Source organism: Ascidiella aspersa, chromosome 6, assembly GCF_963924565.1.
Source record: "Ascidiella aspersa chromosome 6, kaAscAspe10.2, whole genome shotgun sequence".
NCBI lineage: Eukaryota > Metazoa > Chordata > Ascidiacea > Phlebobranchia > Ascidiidae > Ascidiella > Ascidiella aspersa.
Genome location: NC_139452.1, coordinates 11,733,295 through 11,753,730, shown reverse-complemented (window position 1 = coordinate 11,753,730; position 20,436 = coordinate 11,733,295). Strand labels below are relative to the sequence as shown.

The 20,436-nt window shown below is 36.0% G+C and overlaps 2 protein-coding genes across 3 annotated transcripts; both read right to left on the bottom strand.

The window, feature by feature from the left end:
• Positions 1-3,285: 3,285 nt before the first annotated feature.
• LOC146139873 (epoxide hydrolase 1-like) lies at positions 3,286-10,868 on the bottom strand. 2 transcript variants are annotated; one of them, XM_083391203.1, is made up of 9 exons: positions 10,647-10,868; positions 9,753-9,963; positions 8,918-9,089; positions 8,606-8,735; positions 8,132-8,337; positions 7,880-7,961; positions 6,275-6,424; positions 5,111-5,303; positions 3,286-3,850 (listed from the first exon to the last, which is right to left on the bottom strand). In XM_083391203.1, the coding sequence occupies exons 1-9, from the start codon at positions 10,859-10,861 to the stop codon at positions 3,764-3,766; spliced, it is 1,446 nt and encodes a 481-aa protein (XP_083247329.1). In that variant the 5' UTR covers positions 10,862-10,868; the 3' UTR covers positions 3,286-3,763. The 2 variants fall into 2 exon arrangements, with proteins under 2 accessions (XP_083247329.1, XP_083247331.1); XM_083391205.1 differs by lacking the exon at positions 3,286-3,850 and adding an exon at positions 3,898-4,181.
• A 1,153-nt stretch (positions 10,869-12,021) lies between these two features.
• Positions 12,022-20,307, bottom strand: LOC146139872 (epoxide hydrolase 1-like). The gene is made up of 9 exons (XM_083391206.1): positions 20,023-20,307; positions 19,579-19,789; positions 17,759-17,930; positions 17,465-17,594; positions 16,990-17,195; positions 16,738-16,819; positions 15,496-15,645; positions 14,480-14,672; positions 12,022-12,837 (listed from the first exon to the last, which is right to left on the bottom strand). The coding sequence occupies exons 1-9, from the start codon at positions 20,235-20,237 to the stop codon at positions 12,751-12,753; spliced, it is 1,446 nt and encodes a 481-aa protein (XP_083247332.1). The 5' UTR covers positions 20,238-20,307; the 3' UTR covers positions 12,022-12,750.
• Positions 20,308-20,436: the final 129 nt, after the last annotated feature.

Genomic DNA, 20,436 nt, shown 5'->3' with positions numbered 1-20,436 from the left:
TAGTTGCTGGCGTGTAACAGCTCGAGGGTGACCTAATTAATGTCACACTCGAGTTAGCACACTGCAGTTGACGAAGCGTACAATTGCCTTTTTCTTGCGTACGCTTTCATTGTGGTTACGCGGTACATAATTCACCACTTCTTTGAACGCCTCATACAAGAATCATCGCTACAATAGCGTATATATTAGTTAAAGGAAAAATATCACGCCGTGAAAGCTGCAGAAAGAAAGCTTATTTAAAAGCCTTTATTTGAACGCTTGAAAAAATGGTATCAAGCACATGGAATTTAAATATCACTGAAGTTCGGTAGTACTATGAAAAAAAGCAAACACCATCGCGCAATTAAGTTTTCAAATAAAGATTTTTATCTCGCTAGACTAGGATACACTACACTTTTAAGCAAGTAGTCGTTTAGAAGCACTTATTGGGAGACTTCTTGCGAATTTTGCTGTGTTTTGTACAAGCTGCAGAACCTTCTACCACGATAATCCCCTATTAAAGCCTGGTATGGTCAGTTTAAATTTCACACCATGTCCAACTATTGATCTTTAAGTGCCAGGGACGCCGGAGCGATTTCAGGGCAAAAGGGGCGACTTTTTGGTAAGGGCAACATAATATTGGGTGGTCCGGGGGTGCTCCCCCGGAAAAATGTTTGCGGCCACGCCTTCTAGATTGGCTTAAAATGGTACCAAAAATGTTTTAACAAATGTCAATCATGTCATTTTACGATTTTTTTTGCATTTTTCCGTAGCTCAAGCCCTAGGCCTACTCCTGTCGGTCCTGTGGACTAGTAAAAGTCGCATAATATTTAACGTTGTGAAAGCAATATATCATTTTTCATGAAAAGGGCACTTTTGCCCCCCCCTCCCCCTTGCCCCCCTTAGCAAAGGGCAGGAGGGGCGCTTGCCCCCTGCGCCCCCCCCTCTTCGACGTCCCTGTTAAGTGCCCCTATTATCTGTGGCCTTATTGATTATGAGGTGATGGTACTTGGAATTAAATATTACTAGTAATATATTTTACTCGCTGATACCCTATACACTTTTCGAATAAATGTAATGTTATGTTGTGTTTTTGCTAGAAGCAGAATATTTGCTGGTTTTCCACACGACGTACAACAGTGCATTAAATTGAATTTATTTTACAGTTTACAATAATTTTATTTCTTGATTAACGACATAAGCTTAATTTTAAAACTAAATATACAACAATTGAAAGCACGGTGCGGTATTGCTCAGCGAAGATTCGTACAGATAAGCGATATTTGTATATACATTTTAATGTGAACATGTTCGGTTTGTAACTCTATCGACAGTTTCAATGGGGTAAAGCTGATCCACCACCACGAATTGTAACGTGAAATCCATTGGTGCTATTCGGCCGTACACTGTTGACCACCTTCACCTTAAAAGAAATGTATGACTCTAGTAGCGCCAAATTACGAAAAATTAGATGTGTAATATATATAGTTAAGGATTTTTGCTGTGCACAACATGCGAAGAATTAAAAGATATTGCTGATTTTGAATTGTTCAACAAATCGTTTTTTATCACAGTATCTTATATTTAACACAACGGTTTTACTCGACTTAGTTTTATTTTGCTTATAGCTTGACTTTGAGTTCTGCTCACGTAAAGCAAAAAGTTGGTGACAATTTTGAAAAAAAAATCAACGCCAGAAAGAATTTGAGAAGCGACGCAATTTCCGTTAATGTAAGAAAGTTCAATTAAACGACTGACTGGCCTATTACCGTAATATCATCTCGAATCAATCCTTGTTTTTGTAGTACGCGGAACATGTAGAGACGGCGGTTGTTGTTGCTATGCCATCTTCCAGTGTTCTTGTCTTGTGCGACAGTCATAACCGGAATGGAATCTATTTTGCGCTGTCTTTCGTAAGTGGAAATCAACCTAAAACTCCCAATGAGACTGTTGATATCTCCTTCCTTCTCAAAGCGACCAAGAATCGAATCCTGGCTAAAGAGCAATTGGCTTATCCGCATTTGTGGCATAGCGAAAAGAAACAGAAAAATGGCCGACAAGCAAGTGGGACGTTTTACACTGTATGTTGGTCTGCAACAAAATAGCCTATATATGGTTTAATTCGTTCCACTGGTTTTTATCAAGGGGAATTCCCTTTGATTGATAGGTAAACAGTCACGAGTGCGCACACAGCTTTGCTTCACACGCTTCTAATCGTTTGTTTCTGTTATGTAAAACAGTCGTTCTAGGCATTTTTTATTTGTGACGCTTTTGAAAAGTCAGCTGGAATTGTGTGGCACCCAATGACAGGAATTTCGCCTAGTCAGATTTTATTGGTTTTATTTTAGGCTGAATACGAACTCTATAAAACCATAAAAAAACAACCAAACGTCAACGGTACATACTGCAATAGGCTAGTGTTTGCCTAGACCTTAGGCTACGCATAAAAAATGCTTATATTTGAAGTTGTGCCTATAGATACAACGATAAAAACTCAGTATGCTTTTTGTGGAACTTGGACTTGATTTATTCAGTGTATAACGTGCTGAAAGCTTTTTTGAAGTTCTACTCAAATGCAATTCTACAACGTCTAAAACCAACGCTCAACAGTGTATTATATTCGTTGACTTGGTCAGACAATTGAAAACCTCTCAACATTTACAAAAAAGAAAGGCTGACATATGATTTGGAGATAGAGTTACATTCCGGACAAACAAAATACTACCAAAATTATGATTGTCCTTTTAAAATAACGTTTAAGATTTTCTCCCAATCAAAATGTTTTTTGATTATTGGTCACTTTAGGTTGGGTTTGTCATGTCAAGCCTATTACCGAAACAGTGTTGCCAGCATGTTCGATATTACGTGACTCGCAACACTGGATTCGAAAGAGGTGAAATCCCTTGTAGAAGAATGAAATTACCCTCTGGTAAACAACTCCTGTCGATTCGGCCCATTTGTGCCTACCCAAACCTATCCGATTTTTTGCGAAAAACCTAACCGTGAAAATTACTATCTGGCTGATACGCAAAATGCATTTCTGTATGGGCTCCCAACATTAGTGTAAGACGCGCTTTCGTGTACACCATTTTTACAGAGGAAGTAAACCTAAAATACGACTGAATTGACACAAGTTTCGAAAATCGTACAGTTTACTTTGTTTGCGCTTTGGGACTCGACATCCTATTTATTCAAAAATTGTATTTTCGGTAAATTTCTCATACAGCAACCCCCAATCAACCAAACTATTCGACCCGACTCTTTCCTCAATGAAAAACCAACTTCGAACAACAATATCGTTTGTTTTATTACGTACAGTGCAGATTGAACTTGTATTACTAGAGAAACATAGTCTCGCTATGGAACGATCCCGACAACAAAACTGAGATGTAACGCAATGAGGATAGACATTCTTAAACAAACAAAGATAACATGACGTCACAAAATCACGTTGTTAAACCGTTGGTGTTTATGGTCAATCAAGATCGTATTTCGAAATTAAGGACTGGTCGCGAAGTATAGCTCAAACAGGTGAAACAAGCTTGCTACAAATAATTGGCGATGTTTTTACGAAATTAACAAAATAAGGATCTGAAGCAGTTTCAAATTGCATTGTTTATATCACAGGCCACTACAAAGATCACACATCATACGACTGTTGAATTGCACAATTATCGGACACACGTGAAAATTTATCACAAAAGAAGATTGCGTGATACTGAAATTTTCCCCTAGATTGCGCATTTTATGCGAAGAAGGCGAGTTCCCTGGTTTTGAGTTAAACTCATTCACTTTTGGTGACTCGGTCGAGTTGCGAGGATCCGATGTCTTCTTCCTCAATAACGGATCTCCTCGCTCCCCTTTCCAAGCCCTAGAAACAAAGAAAACGTTAAGAGTTTTTTGACAGAACGGGAGTGAAGGCTTTGCAGAAAAATGGAGATTACATTTGAAATTTTGAAGAAAAAACACATTATAAGTTTATATACAACATCCGTAACTTCGCATAGTTAAGGTTTGCACATTATGCTGGTCAAATTGAAGATGAACTATTATTGCACAAAAAGTTGAGTTTTAAATGATTCTCTAGTTTTATTTCGAACAGAAACTTGGTAAAAAAATGTTTACGTGTGCAATAAATTAAGTTAATCATAAATGGATTTAATTACGTCTAGCTTCAAGATACCTCGACCCCTTTCCAAGCCCTAAAAACAGAGAGAACGTTAAGCGTTTTTTTAACAGAATGGGAGTGAAAGCTTTGCAGCAAAATGGAGATTACATTTGAAATTTTGAAAAGAAGCACACAATAAGTTTGCATTAAAATAACCGCAATTTCACATAGGTAAGATTTGCTCATTATTCTGCTCAAATTAAAGATGATTTTTATTGCACAAAATTGACTTTTAGAAGGATTTTCTAGTTTTATTTTGAACAGAAAATTGGTAAAAAATATTTCACGTATGTGTAATCAATTCTAATAATCATAACTAGGTTTAATTACGTCTAGACTGAATATACGTCGCCCCCTTTCCAAACCCTAGAAGATAACGTTAAGGTTTTTTGTTAACAGACTAGTGAAGGCTTTGCACATTATGCTGTTCAGATTAAAGATGAATCGTTATAGCACAAATATTGATTTTTTAAAGGACGCAAAAATTGTTTTTTAAAAGGACTCTGTCGTCTTATTTCGAACAGAAAATAGCATAAAATATTTTCAGTGTGTAATTAGTTCACTGAATTATATATCTAGGTTTAATCACGCCCAAGGTCAATATAACTAATTTTTTAAGCTTTTTTTATTCCAGTTCTAGCTATAGACAATCGCGTCCAAATGCACAACAAAGTTTGCTTTTATAAGTTAAATTGAAATTTGCGTTCCAGAGACAGATTTTTTACACATCATCATTTATATTCTTCGAGTTTACAGAGCACTTAAATTGCAAAAGCCGGCAAATATTTTCACATGGAATGCCGTTTTAAATCAAGGAGAAAGTTGGTTAATTCCAATCGTCATTTAAGTCAAACAGAAAAGAGGTATACGGCTAACACATACTTGTAAGCCTTATTTTTAAGTCGAACACATCACAGGAGGTGAACAAAGAAAGAACGAGGTGAACAAAGAAAGCGCAAGTACCTCGACAGTCCGCACAAAGAGTCGTATATCGACGGCCAGGTCGGCGGGCACTTGGAAGGCATTGAAGTGTCCTCCTTTCGGCATGTAGGTAAAGTGCACGAGGTTTTCGCAAATCTGCTTCATGGCGAGACGTGAAGTGGGGATAAACTCGTCCGGGAAGAATGCGAAACCGCTTGGGATGCGAATCTTGACGCTGCGTAATATATAAATGTTCAATAATATCGGATCCAATCCGATCCCCGATGTTGAGTGGTAGCATCGGCAAAGGTGAATTATTGGGAAAGAATTACACTAAAAATCAAAGAAAAAAGACTTTCCAACGCAAAAGCTAAACTTGGCCGGACTCTAGTCCAGTTTGCTTATTTGACCGGGGTAATTACGTTATTAGCATCGTATGAAATCGCAGTACTTTTTGCCCAAACTACCGGGTATTCGAAGAAAATACCAAGTAGGCCTGGGAGACTCCCATTGCGTAAAATATGCACCAGTGGGTCGAGCACTTAAATGTTGTAATCAGACCGTTCTTAGATAGTACTGTCAACTAGCAGTTTAGAAAATGATTTATATTAGTTCAGAAATGATCAAAGTCCAAGTCGGGGGCTTTGAAATGATTGCGAAATCCAGTCAAATAAAACAAGGTACAGTAAGTCTTGGTCAATTCACCAATTCAAGACGCAGTATTATTTCAACACTTATGTGAACATAGCAATATTTGTGGGAATTAAGAAAAATACTTGTACTAAAAAACGAAAACTCTTATAGTTGTAAAACTTCATCAGTTTACCGCAGTATATTACATGGAACATTGCTAAAACTGTAGTTAGATCAAACAGTTTTGTGCGATAATAAACAAAAATTACCTGAATTTTATAATTTTTCATTGATTAAAATTACCTTAAGTTAAAGTAATTCCTTTTTTACGACATAAGTCAAGTCAAAATAAAACAGTGACTCAGCCTTAAGAAACTGTTATTTTTGATCATGCATACTTAAAAAGATCACGCATACATAAATTTTTTTTTCATATAGATTGAACCAAATAGCCATGCAATCCTTAAACAGCCTATTCCTATGCTATATTCCTTCATCCTTTGTAGCTGTATTTAAGCACATCACGTGCATCCAAACTCACGAAAAAAATATCAGGCTTTTGATGCAACTTACCGATTGGCCTGATTAACAGCTAAATTGCCTATATTTTCTTTGTAAAATCTCATGGAACTGGTGATGCAGTTATTCCACCAGTAAATCATTATGTTGTTGAGAAGCTGATCCTTGGTCCAGTAGTCGGCCAGCTTACCAGTTTGGCTATTTCTGTACAACAATTGTTTTTTGTTTTAAAATAGTTAGGTCAAATTAGGCTTATTATATCATACGCGTGTCTGCTACAAAGCAATAAACCCATTTACTATAGCAGAGGTCGGCAACCTTTTTCTAGTCGGGCCAAAACCAAACTCTGAAAGATCTCTGCGCGCCGCACAAAATGTTAACTAATAATTGTGTTATTTTCATGTTCCATCAACTGTGAATTAGGCGGGCCTCTGATCGTTTTTGCACTTAAAAACGTGTTTAATTACATTTAAGGAGGCAGTAAAGTGTTGGCGCAAAGCGCGAAAAAAAAACGTTTGTTTGGTTTAAACTTCGAGTTCACATGTCGTCATCCATACTTCTAATAAAAAGTGTAATAAAACTACATTGAGGAAACGCGATAACATTTAAAGTTAATGTAGCTCAGTGTTTGTTAACCTTTTAAGCCAAGGCACGCCTGTCCAGCGAAGCGAGCGCGATTTTTCGGGTTTACCGGCATTTCTGTTAAATTTCTTGCAAGTTTTTATTACATTGCCGAAAATAAAAAAAAATATATGTTCAATATTTCGAATACGTTTTCCGTTTTTCCGTGACGCACTTGGCTGCCTTCCACGGCGCAACGGTAAAGAAGCGCTAATCTAGGTGAAAACAGTGCATCAAAACGTAAACAAACCGGACGTAGAATGATGTATCGAACATTTTTTGCACTTACGTAGTTAAAATAATAGAAAAAGTATTTGAAATGGACTCGTGTCCAATTTGTCACAGAGGCGGCGGGCCGGATGAACTACATCGGCGGGCCGGATCGCGGGCCGTAAGGTTGCCGATCCCTGCACCATAGGATTGACCGATAAGATCTTTCGGCCGATTAACCTCAAAAAAAACCTCTGAACTTTTTAATTTTAATAATTTTTTGCACTATAATGACATCGTTTAGCAAAACTAGGCCCTATATTTTGGCTAAACGATAAATTATAGGGTATCGGAATAGATTATTAGGTATTGGATATCACTATCCGTAAAAAAGCACATTGTTTCTCAACCTATGGGTCTCCAACTCAAAATTAGGTCGTCGTTTGATTTGGTTGTGTTGCCGCTTTCAGCAGTTCAAAAGATTAGATACATTGCATTGGTTCTGAGCAGGATTTTGTTTTTTAAATTTAAAAAAATATGAAAGATTAAGCAATACAAAGATATGGCTCACTGATTATTGTTAAGATATGTTCAGTGTAGTTTGCTTACAAAAGTTCTAGTGAGGAGAATTGGGACGCCAACGCTTTGAAGTTATACTTAGCTTAGTAATCGGGTCGCCACAAAGTAAGGTTGAAAACACTGCTATCACGTTTTGCTGTTTCTGTTAATTTAATCATATGTTATATATTTTGCTATCACTTTTTGATTACCAAGATGTACATTTTCTCTTATCATTTTCGCAATGTGGTATCAATAAAATAGTGGTACCTGCCATCCAAGTCAGTCCATGAAGAAAATTTTTCAACCAAGTAAGCTGCCAAACCAACAGGGGAATCACTCAAACCAAAACCTGCAAAGATTGATTTGTTGGCAACTTAGGGTGTTTCAAAGTATCATACATTTTTTGCAAACAAAGATTAATGTTACTGCTATAAGTGTATGCAACATTTTACTTCATTAAGCTACAAAGTCAGTCAAAAGTGAACAACAACCAGAAAAAAAAACTTCAAAGTTACCTACCTACTGTATCAGGCTTTGTTGCCTGCAAGTGCATATAACCGGTTTCAGCCAACATAGTTTTGGCGGACTTTTTAAAGGGAAGAAGTGCCTTTGTTTCAGCAGGATGAAAGACAAGAGAAGGAATGTAGGCTCCAACAAAATATTTAAGGATATTTAATCCTTGCGGATGTCCAAAACCTAAGGTGGTATGAACCCCCTTTACATAGCTGCAAAATTACAAGTGTTTTTTTTAATACGTTGGACCAAAGTAGCACAATTAAAAATCAAAGTTTATGGGTAGGCATCCCAAGCTCTACCAGGTATATATACATAATTTAAAGGAGGATTGACTATAAATACTATAAAATGAATGCTGTGCAACTGATTACAGCTTTTAACTTTTCAAAATTTAAATTTTTACCAACATGGCATAACTAAAACCTTTTACCAACTGAAGAAAATACTTTAATTATTTTGCAGGTTTATTAGCATTACTTTGGATATAGCTTCGCAATGGCGTTACTAATCATTGATCCCCAATCGCCACCTTGGACATAGTACTTTTTGTAGCCAAGTCTCAGCATCAGCTTGTGAAAAACCCGAGCACAGTGGAAGCCATTAAAACCTGCATTACACATTATTAATGTTAATCACAATTTTTTTAGATGATATATTTACTGAAAGGCTTTAACTAAATTTCGCTTTTTTCGAAAATTAGAACAGAGTAGGTAAAGAAAAGTTAGAAGTATAAAGAAATAAAAACTTAACAACTATGAAGAAATAAAAACATATCCATATATATTAAACCTTCTTTTTGTGGAGCATCAGAAAATCCATATCCAGGTATGGAAGGACAGATGACAGTAAACACATCAACTTCATGACCACCATAGTTTGATGGGTCAGTTAGCATTGGAATGATGTTAAGAAACTCAACAACTGAACCTGGCCAACCGTGTGTCATTAACAGGATCTTGGGCTGAAAATTTTAAAACGTCTTCTTAGTGAAGTGACTTTGTCTAGATTTTATGAGGTTATAAGGACAGATGTTTCAGGGGGGTTATCGTTTGGTAGTCAGATTAATATGCAAGGAACGTGTAATAAGGGCTAGTTGTTTACATACCAGTGGCACCATTAAACATTTAAGCAGTTTCCTTTACAGCCCAACACCAAATTGCCTAGAAAAAAATCTGTCACAGCTTTGTAAAAAGCAATAAACTCTAGAAACAAAAACTGTAAAAACCTTCATCATTTAAACACTTGAGAGGGTAAATCTTATAATGCAAGGTAATTTCATAAAATTATAATAACTCTTTTTTATGTTGCACTGGTAATAAGAAAAGGGCTGTACAAAATGCAGTTAGTTTGTCCTATTTTCTATTTTTGCAAAACTCAGCGGTAGTTCTGCAATTTTATAAAATTGCTCTCAGCGGTAGTTCTGCAATTTTATAAAATTGATGGATGGCACTTGCAAGAATACATGTTTGATTCTACGGGTAAGAAAGTAGGTGAATGTTCATATCTATTAAACCTAGAAGATCAACAACATATTTCACCTAAAAAGTAGCAGTGGACAACAAGTTAAACAACACACTACAAAAATACACAAAATTAATAAAAATTTAACATGATTATTAACTACCTCAACTCCATTCTTAACATTCTTTGGCTTGGAATGAATAAAGTGGACATTCAAACCTTCAATGTTGGTTTTAAAATGGTCAAAGCTGTTCATCCAATCTTCCTGCTTCTTCCAATCATAATCTTTGCTCCAGTATTCAACAAGCTCTTTCATGTAATCATCACGGGTGCCATAGTTGAACCCCGAATTTTTAAAAGCAGAGACAGGGTACCTATATGTTACAGATTGTAGATAAATTAAAATTCGCACACATGTGTATTATCAAAGGTAAACTTTTTTTTAGTTGAATTTAAAATTTGTTAATAAAAATAAACAGATAAACCTATTCGTCACCCAGCATCCTAAAAAAAACTTTTATTATTGTAAAAATTAAACACAGTGCGACCCGTACAATATTCTTTCTTGGCCACCATACCAGGTTAAGACGAAATACCCAGCTTTGCCCCGGTTAAAACCTTTCACAATAAGCGCGATATACCCTTTGCAAAAAGTGCGATATACTAACACCTTCCGTCCAATTGCTATCAATTTAAAAATCAGTTTTGCCTTTTCTTTATTATTCCCCCCTGACAATTTATAAGGTGTTTGTAAGTTTTTCTTGGAATTCTGGTGTTTGCAAGTTTTTCTTGGAATGACGTCTTGTAATAAACAAAATTTTATAAATAGCTAATAAATCTTAATATATGTGAATAAATCCAACATTATTTTTTAAAATTTGATATAGTTTTTTATGTTGGTGTAAAGCGTAACATATATATACATTAAAACATCTTTACTTCAAAAGTGTTACGCCTATATGAAGGTGGTGAGTTACAGCTGAAAGTAACTAACCAGATCTAAGCAACACATTGTCAAGTAATACTTTATTTATATTTATGTTTATTGCATTGAAACCTTGTGTTGCTTAATCTTTTTTTAAGATCGGCAATTTCTTTCTCTGAAATATCAATTTTAAATCGGTTAATGCTCTGGTCTGGTTCTTCCTCGTCATGATTCCAATACTTGTCGGAAAAGTATCCTGAAAGCAACTCGTGGTCTTCCTTTCCTTGTAGGTAATATTTCAGGAAAGCGAACACAGCAACCAAGCCAGCAATTATGTACACAAACATTTTGCTAGAAAACATTGTTTAAAGAGCAAAGAAAAAATGTTTCAGGGGTAACACTATTTTATGGAATGATGAATTGTCGAACGCTCACAGTATTATTATTACATATAATAACACTTGACCCACCTTCACCCAAATGCTAACCCCTACCCTAACCCAAATATTGTGAGTTGGTTTAATAATTGTTTTAACAGGGTAACTCTTAAATTAGTAAGCGTTCCGACCATTTATTATTCCGTAAATTAGTATTACCCTGTTTCAGTCAGTAGGCAAGTATCCATGTATTTCACTTAAAAGGGTAGATTAGTAACTGTGACACTAATCAAAATTATGTTTTATCAACTCTTTCCAAACAATAAATAATTATACTGTTTATTCAGGGCTTTCCAAAATTGTCAGTCCGATAGTTTTTTAGCCAATTCAACCTTTCAATAGCCTGTCACAGTTGGCAATGTTAAAGAGAACAATCCTTACTGTTCGCAAGGGTAATGTGCAACTTAGTTTAGACAAATGTATATAGTGATTGATTTGGTTCTTAAATTTAATAAAGGCATAATTCATACTGATGTAACACTGGGAAAAACAGTTTTAGGACTACTCAAGAGTCAAGACCTTCACGATCCCCACAAGATCGTCATCTATATTCTCTAGTTCAATAATTACATGATTTTAAAAAGCCATTCAAGTGTGCAAAAACTCAATAAAAATCATAACAAAACTAGGTGTAAAATTAGTAAGCATTCCAAACGAACAAAATAGTACCAGAAATGTGATTGGCCTCTTTAAAACAAGGTTTAGGATTTTCTCCCTGTCAAAAAGGTGTTTGATTAATCGGCGCCCTAGGTTGGGTTTGTCATGTCATGCCTATTACACAAACAGTGTTTCCAGCAAGTTCGATAATGTTACCCGCAACACTAAATTTCAGAATGGGGAAAACCCGTGTAGATGAATGTTGGATAATAAAACTCCAGTCGATTCGGGCCACTCCAAACAAATCCTCTTTTTGCGAAAGTCGTAACCGTGAAAGTCACTAACTGGCTGAATAAACGCAAAAAAAAAGTTTTTAACATCAGTGAAATACGCGTTTTTGTGGACAACTGTTTACAGAAAAAATAAACCCAAACTGTGTTGACACAAACGTGGTTCGGAAATTGTATTTTTTACTTTGTTCGTACAAAAATTGTATTTTTCGGTAAATACTTGTAGAATAACCCCCAGTCCACCAAACATTTTAGATTCGACTTTTCCCTCAATGAAAAACCATCTTCGAACGGCAATATCGTTGGTTTAGTACGATACTGTGCAGATTGAACTTGTATTAAGTCGCGAAGCACATTTTTGAATACGATCGCTATTGAACGATCTCGAAAACAAAACAGAGATGTAAAGCAACGACGCTGAACTTTAAACAAACAAAGAAAACATTGCGTCACAAATTTACGTTGTTAAACCGTTGGTGTTTTTGGTCAATCAATGTCCGCATTTTAAAATTTGAGCACTGGTTGCTAAGTATAGATTAAACCGGTGAAATAAGCTTGCTACAAATATAGACGATACTAATACGAAATTAAAAGAACAAGGATCTGAAGCATTTTTATATCACAGGCGACTACAAAAAATATACAACATACGACTGCTCAATTGCATAATTACCGGATGCACCTCAAAGTCATAACAGAAGAATACGTGATGCTGAACTTTCTCAAGTGAAATATAAGGTGAAGATGTCTACATTATTTAACGTGTAATCACACTAAAAACTAAAGTGAAGAAAAACTCAAATCGGCGATAAAAATTACGAGCACTTCAAATACGTGATCAGTTTACTATACTCTACAACCTAGATTGCGCATTTTATGCGAAGAAGTTGAGTTTCCTGATGCGAGTTTTACTCATTCACTTTTGGTGACCCGGTCGAGTTGCGAGGATCCGATGTCTTCTTCCTCAATAACTGATCTCCTCGCTCCCCTCTCCAAGCCCTAGACACAAAGAGAACGTTAAGCGTTATTAGGAAAAACATAAGTTTGCATTGCAATATACAAATTTCGAACATTTGGGATTTTCACGCTGCTCATATGTCGAAGATAAATATTTAATGCACAAAAATTGATTATCAAGGAATTCGCTCGTTTCATTTCGACCAAAAAATGAGTTCAGTTAACTATAACTAGTTTTAATTACGTTTAGGTTCAATATAAGTACTTTTTAAGCATAAATTTATGTCACAATACCCATCGACTTTATAAATCTGCTGTTTCAGGCCTAAAAACTATGAAAGCGCAAATGAAGCCTAAATTATACATTTAGTGCAAAAACGTTTTATTTTTAATTCGGCACTTTTCAAACATAATTACTTTTCAATTACACACTAATATCAAATTAGGCCTTCGTGGGCCTCTAAGGGGTTCATGAATCCCAGCTTAAGAACCCCTGCTCTATAGCTTTGGTCGATAACAGATCTGTTATCATTACAATTTTTGTATGGTGCGTTTGGTGGAAATAATAACCCGAAAGTGGGAACAAGGTGTAAAAAATAATCCTTTTCCATCTGGGGCTATAGTTAGACATTCGCGTCCAAATGCGCAAACCGTTTGCTTTTTAGTAGTTTAATTGAGATTGGCCTTCAAGAGACTGATATTTTTTTAAATCTTTATCCCATATTCTTAAAGCTTACAGAGCACAGGATTACAAGCAATCGAATTTCCATTTAAGTCGAGCAGGAATGCGGTCCGTATAAGGCAGGGATTCCCAACCTTTTTACGATCTCGTACCACTTGGACGCTCTGTAGTGTAACGCGTACCACTTCTTGGAGAACAACTAATTTAGTCGAATCACATGTTTATCTTTTTTTAGCTTACAACTTACATTATTCAATGCTATTTGTAGAGTAAGCTATAAAACAGTACATTATATCTATCAAGAGCAATCATTTCGAATAATTAACGACGACTGCCCCACAGCGTTGTACGCTTTACAAAGCAACTGTGCTCCTTGTCGACCATTGACACGGCCTATATTTTGAAGATCGCATTGTTCTGGAACAGCAGGAATAGTTACGTAACAATAAGAATGGGCTTCGGGGATTTTTTTATGTAAACAAAACCAGATAAACAAAATATAAAGTTTTAAATCCAGGGTTTTGAGAAAAAAAAAGGAAGCTACTCGCGTACCACCTAAAAACCTTCGCGTACCACTAGTGGTACGCGTACCACAGGTTGGGAACCCCTGGTATAAGGCTAATACATGCTTCAAGTCCGTGATTCTCAAACCTTTTTGCCTTGCGGACTCCTTACGTTCCTTGTAATAATAGCGCATCCGTTTAATGTTTAAAATAGCAAAAATTGGATTTTAATGCACAATAGGTTACTCTACCATGTACACATACTAACTAATAACTATACGTGCTGGACACAAGCTATCAAAAGATTTATCGACTGTGAAATTGAAGGAAACTAGTCCCCGGAGTAATATAATTTGTCAGCTTATAAAGAAGGAATGTTGTGCGGACCCCGTAAAACTTCCACACGGAACCCCAAGGGGCCGTAAACCCCAGTTTGAGAACCACTGCTCTAAGTCGAACCTCACAGGATGTGGATGAAGGAAAAACGAGCGCAAAGTACCTCGACAGTCCGCACAAAGAGTCGTATATCGGCGACCAGGTCGGCGGGTACTTGGAAGGCATTGAAGTGTCCTCCTTTCGGCATGTAGGTGAAGTGCACGAGGTTTTCGGTTTGCTGCTTCATGGCTAGGCGCGAAGTAGGGATTGGCTCGTTCGGGAAGAAGGCGTAACCGCTCGGGATACGAATTTTGACTCTGCGAAATATACATGATCAATAATATAGGATTGGAGCCGACGTCAAGTGCTAGTATAGGTACCCGGGTCTAGTCGGTGAAGATCCGGTACCTTGTTTTGCGATCTAAAGTAGAGTTTTCTACTTGGAAAGGTAAATTACTGAAAAAATATACTAAAAAAACAAGAGAAAAGACTTTCCAACGCAAACGCTAATGCTGGCCGCACTTTCATCCATTCTATTTATTTGACCGCGGTAATTACGTTATTTGGCATCGGATCAAATCGCAGTAATTTTGCCCTAAACAACAGGAATCAAAGTATTGGACATTCGTACTGTGTCACTCGTGGGTTGAGGACTTTAAGGTTGTAATAAAATCGCTATTAGTTATTCCTGTCAACTGGTAGTTTAGAAAATGATTTCAAGTGATTCAGAAATGATTAAAGTCCAAGTCGGGCGCTTTAAAATGACTGCGAAATATATTTGTTTAAATTTAAAAAATACTTAAACAAATAAAAAAAAATTAGTTGTAAAACTTAATTAGTTTAACGCAATATTTTGCATGGAAGGCTTATAAAACTGTAGTTAGGGCAAACGGTTTTGTGTGATTATATACGGAAATTAACCGATTTTTTGTTAAAACTCAAGTCTTATCTACACTTCTATTTAGGACCACACATACTCAGCCTGCGATTAAAATGTATTTTTATATGAAATGAACCAATTGGCATGCAATCCCCAAACAATCGTTTCCTATAGATATTGCTTCGTCCTTTGTAGCTGTATTTAAGCACACGAGGCGAATCCAAACTCATGAAAAAAATTAGGCTATTGATGCAACTTACTCATTTGCCTGATTAACAGCTGAATCGCCTACATTATCCTTGTAAAATCTCATGGAACTGGTTATGCAGTTATTCCACCAGTAAATCATTATGTTGTTGAGAAGCTGATCCTTGGTCCAGTAGTCGGCCAGCTTACCAGTTTGGCTATTTCTGTAGAACAATTTTTTTTTTCAAACAGTTAGGTCAAATCAGGCTTATAATACCAGACGACCTTCTGCTACAAAGCAATAAACCTATTCACTATAGCACTGGTTTCCAACCTGGGGGTCGCGAGCCCCACACCGTGTAGTATTTGTTGAAGAAAAACGTCATAAGAAATAAGTTATATGAAGCTAAATTTTCGCAGTATAGAAGGAGAAAAAGCATCCGCCAGTCTACTATTTGCGTTTATGTGTTTTTTGCAGCAGTGAACCAGTCGTGTTTATGACGTCTTCATTACACTTTTCAATTAAAGAAACAAGCTTCGGTTCAGGCAAACAATGTCTAATAAACATGAAACGACGCTCAAACCGTAACTTTAGCTCGTTAGTCATTATGCATACTTAAATCAGGACATTTTAGCCAAATTTCGATACAATCGGTCTAGATTTTTTCCCAATTTTAAAATGTGTTTTATATTGACTTTGGTTTACGTATCATACGCTATAATTCGGGGGTTGTGCGGGTTGCGCAAGTTATCGAAAACTTAAAAGGGGTCACAAGAACAAAAAGGTTGGGAACCACTACACTATAGTAATATGTCCAATAATGGTATTTCGCCTCTTAAGCTGGAAAAAATACCCTTTGAACTTTTCAATTTTATTATTTTTTGTATATAATGAAATCATTTAGCCAAGAGTATCGGTATAGAATATCAAGTATTTGACATCACTATATACATCAGTATAGCACAGTGTTTCTCAATCTACGGCTTTCAGCAGTTCACATGGTTAGATACATTGAAATTGGTTCTAAACAAGATTTTTTCTAATTTGAAAAAATGTAGAAGCAATACAAAGACATGGCTCACTGATGACTTATATTTTGTTTGCTTGCAAAAAGTTCAGTGAAAAGAATGGGGACACCAAAGCTTTACACTGTTATACTTAAAGATTGAAAAACACTGGTATAACACACTGTTCAGTCTTGCTGTTTCTGTTAATATTATCATATCTTATATATTTTACTATCGGTTTTCAATTACCAAGATCATCAAGATGTACACATCATTTTCACAATGTGGTATCAATAAAATAGTGGTACCTGCCATCCATGTCAGTCCATGAAGAAAATTTTTCAACCAAGTAAGCTGCCAAACCAACAGGGGAATCACTCAAACCAAAACCTGCAAAGATTGATTTGTTGGCAACTTAGGGTGTTTCAAAGTATCATATATTTTGTTGCAAACAAGGTGTGATTTTACAGTCTTTGATGCATGCACCATTTCATTTCATTAAGCTTCAAACCAGTCAAAATTGCACAACAACCAGCAAAAAAAACTTCATTGCTACCTACCTACGGTATCAGGCTTTGTTGCCTGCAAGTGCATATAACCGGTTTCAGCCAACATAGTTTTGATGGTCTTTTTAAAGGGAAGAAGTGCTTTTGCCTCAGCAGGATGAAAGACAAGAGAAGAAATGTAGGCTCCAACAAAATATTTAAGGATATTTAATCCTTGCGGATGCGCAGAAGCTAATGTGATATGAACCCCCTTTACATAGCTGTAAAAATACAGTTTTTTTATTAAAAAGGGTGGACAAAAGTGACACAATCAAAAAAGAAAGATAATGGGTAGACATCACAAACTCTGCCAGGTGTATATAATACAAAGGAGGTTTGTTTACATAAACTACATATACTATAAAGTGAATGCTGTGCAACTTGTTACAACTTTTACCTTTTCTGAATTACCAATTTTACTAACCTGGACAAAAAACAATAACATGAAACTAACTAAAATCTTAATAAATAGCCAATTTATTAGCATTACTTTGGATACAGCTTGGCAATAGCGCTACTAATCATTGATCCCCAATCACCACCTTGGACATAGTACTTTTTATAGCCAAGTCTCAGCATCAGCTTGTGAAAAACCCGAGCACAGTGGAAGCCATTAAAACCTGCAGTACACATCATTAATGTTACTCCTGATTTACTTTTAGATGATATACTTACAGAAAGACTTCAACCAAATTATGATTTTTTTAATATTTCAACAGATTTTCATAATAAAACTTTATAATAAAGTATAAAGAAACAAAATATATTAACATATATGTTGAACCTTCTTTTTGTGGAGCATCAGAAAATCCATATCCAGGTATGGAAGGACAGATGACAGTAAACACATCAACTTCGTGACCACCATAGTTTGATGGGTCAGTTAGCATTGGAATGATGTTAAGAAACTCAACAACTGAACCTGGCCAACCGTGTGTCATTAACAGGATCTTTGGCTGAAAAAATTCATGTTTGTTTTAAAAAAAGGAAGCACATCTTTTAAAAGGCCTGAACGAAGGTCACCTCTTCAAGGTTGTAAAAAAAGAGCTATAACAGTGGTTCTCAAAGTACGGGTCGCGACCCAAACATATATCGCGCAAGGTCAAAAAATGGGTCGCTCTATGGTGATTCAAACCTGCGCAAAAGAACTTTTTTCATTTTATTTTTCAAATATTTTTAATTCAATCATAACTGAATTATTGCATCATAAGTGGTTTTATGAATGTTTTAATGGCAACCAGCTACAGTTTAGCCAATAGCCATAGCCAACTACAGTAGCTGTTAAGACTGGTGGAAGCTTTTAGTCACCAAACAAGCCACATCGATATATTATAAAGGAAAAAATCAGTTTCATCAATCACACTAAAATATATCAATTATTTGTTTGTCATCAATCATCGTTTCATAGAACTGTGTACTATATCTGGTTGTCTGTGTCTTTTTCTATTTCATGCATGTCAGAAAAATACATTTTTTGATGTTTGAGGCTTGGGTCAAGAGATGCTCATAAAACCCGGATTTGGGTCGCGCTGTGCAGTTTTTTATGCTAAAATAACCCTTCCTATGTCTGGCTTGTACATTGGAAGGGGTGTAAGGCAACATGTTGAAGTAATGCTGCTAATATTACCCATTGTGCTGCCGAGTAGGGCGGCCTAAAACATGAGACGGGTGTCAACTGTCATGTGTGGCCAGCGAGTGGTTGCTTAATTTGCAATTGATTCTACTTTATGCAATGCTACTCTACGCAGCTTCATAGTAACAGCCTGAAATATTTTTTAGTGTTTACTAAGATTCAATTTGAGTATAATATACTTAAAGAGCAACGCCATCCGAGTGAAGTGACCCTGCCTAGAGCAGTGGTTCTCAACCGCTGGTCTGAGAACCGGTCAACTTTCCTGCCGGTCTGCAAAATATATCACAGTTTAGATCTCAAATGCAAAATGGAAGTTGAAGGCTGCTTGTCCATCAAATTTAGAACTTCAGCAGTTACATAATTTCTAGCTTTGCGTCGTAACATAGAGTTAATGGTCTACTTTGGACTTCATCCAACGTCACAACCATGAAAAACTTGACCTGCGTATAATAGGTATGATATCAAAAAGAACATAGGAAATCGATCATTAAATTGAAAAAAAAAAGTTTTTACTCTTGGCTTTTAGGTTGCATACTTTTGTCCAAAATAGATTTTGGGTTGATTTTTTTGAAGGTCCGTCGGTCCGCAAAATTTGTTTTGAAAATTTACCGGTCAGCATGCTAAAAAGGTTGAGAACCACTTGTCTAGAGTTCAGGAAGGTATAAGGACAGGTGTTTTAGCGACCCGCTCGTTTGGTAGTCAGATTAATATACAAGGAACCAGCTTGGCAACATTAAACACTTTAGCAGTTTTCGCTCCTGCCCCAACACTAAACTGCCTAGAATCTTCAACAGCTTTGCAAAAAGCAATAAACTCTGGAAACAAAACTGTAAAAACCTTCATTATTTAAGCAATTGAGAGGTTAAATCTTGTAATACAAGGTAATTTCATCAAATCCAAATAACTCATTTTTGTTTTGCACTAGTAATTATAAAATAGAAAGGTTTGCATGGTCAGTGAATTTTGTTTACCTCAACTCCTTTCATAACATTCTTTGGCTTGGAATGAATGAAGTGGACATTCAAGCCTTCAATGTTGGTTTTAAAATGGTCAAAGCTGTTCATCCAATCTTCCTGCTTCTTCCAATCATAATCTTTGCTCCAGTATTCAACAAGCTCTTTCATGTAATCATCACGGGTGCCATAGTTGAACCCCGAACTTTTAAAAGCAGGAACAGGGTACCTATATGTTACAGATTGTAGATAAATCTGGCCAATATATAGTATATATATATATATATATAGTTTTATAAAAAAAATTCTATCATGAATAAAAAAAACAAAACAAGAGTTTTATACCCATACGAAGATGGCAAGTTACAGCTAAAAGTAACTAGCCAGATCTAAGCAAAATGAATACACAATACACATTGTCAAGTAATACTTTATTTATATTTATGTTTATTGCATTAAAACCTTGTGCTGCTTAATCTGTTTTTAAGATCGGCAATTTTTTTCTCTGAAATATCAATTTTAAATCGGTTAATGCTCTGGTCTGGTTCTTCCTCGTCATGATTCCAATACTTGTCGGAAAAGTATCCTGAAAGCAACTCGTGGTCTTCCTTTCCTTGTAGGTAATATTTCAGGAAAGCAAACACAGCAACCAAGGCTGCAATTATGTACACAAACATTTTGCTAGAAAAATGAAAAAAAAAACATTGTTAAATGAGCAACTGAAAAAACTTGCAGTCAGTAGGCAAGTATCCTTGTATTTCATTCAAAAAGTAAACTTAGTAACTGAACAATAATCAAAATTATGTTTATCCAACTGTTTCCAAACAAGAAATAATTACACCGTCTAATACAGGGCTTTCCGAAATGTTTAGTCTG

Excerpts from the sequence above, each read along its gene's own strand:
- LOC146139873 (XM_083391203.1), bottom strand. The coding sequence starts at position 10,861 with ATGTTTGTGTACATAATTGCTGGCTTGGTTGCTGTGTTCGCTTTCCTG. Across the intron at positions 9,964-10,646 it reads AAAAGATTAAGCAACACAAG|GTACCCTGTCTCTGCTTTTA; the intron begins GTTTCAATGCAA and ends TGTAACATATAG. Across the intron at positions 5,304-6,274 it reads GCTGTTAATCAGGCCAATCG|CGTCAAGATTCGCATCCCAA; the intron begins GTAAGTTGCATC and ends TATATTACGCAG.
- LOC146139872 (XM_083391206.1), bottom strand. The coding sequence starts at position 20,237 with ATGTTTGTGTACATAATTGCAGCCTTGGTTGCTGTGTTTGCTTTCCTG. Across the intron at positions 17,196-17,464 it reads ATTGCCAAGCTGTATCCAAA|CTATGTAAAGGGGGTTCATA; the intron begins GTAATGCTAATA and ends GTATTTTTACAG. Across the intron at positions 16,820-16,989 it reads AACAAAGCCTGATACCGTAG|GTTTTGGTTTGAGTGATTCC; the intron begins GTAGGTAGCAAT and ends CAATCTTTGCAG.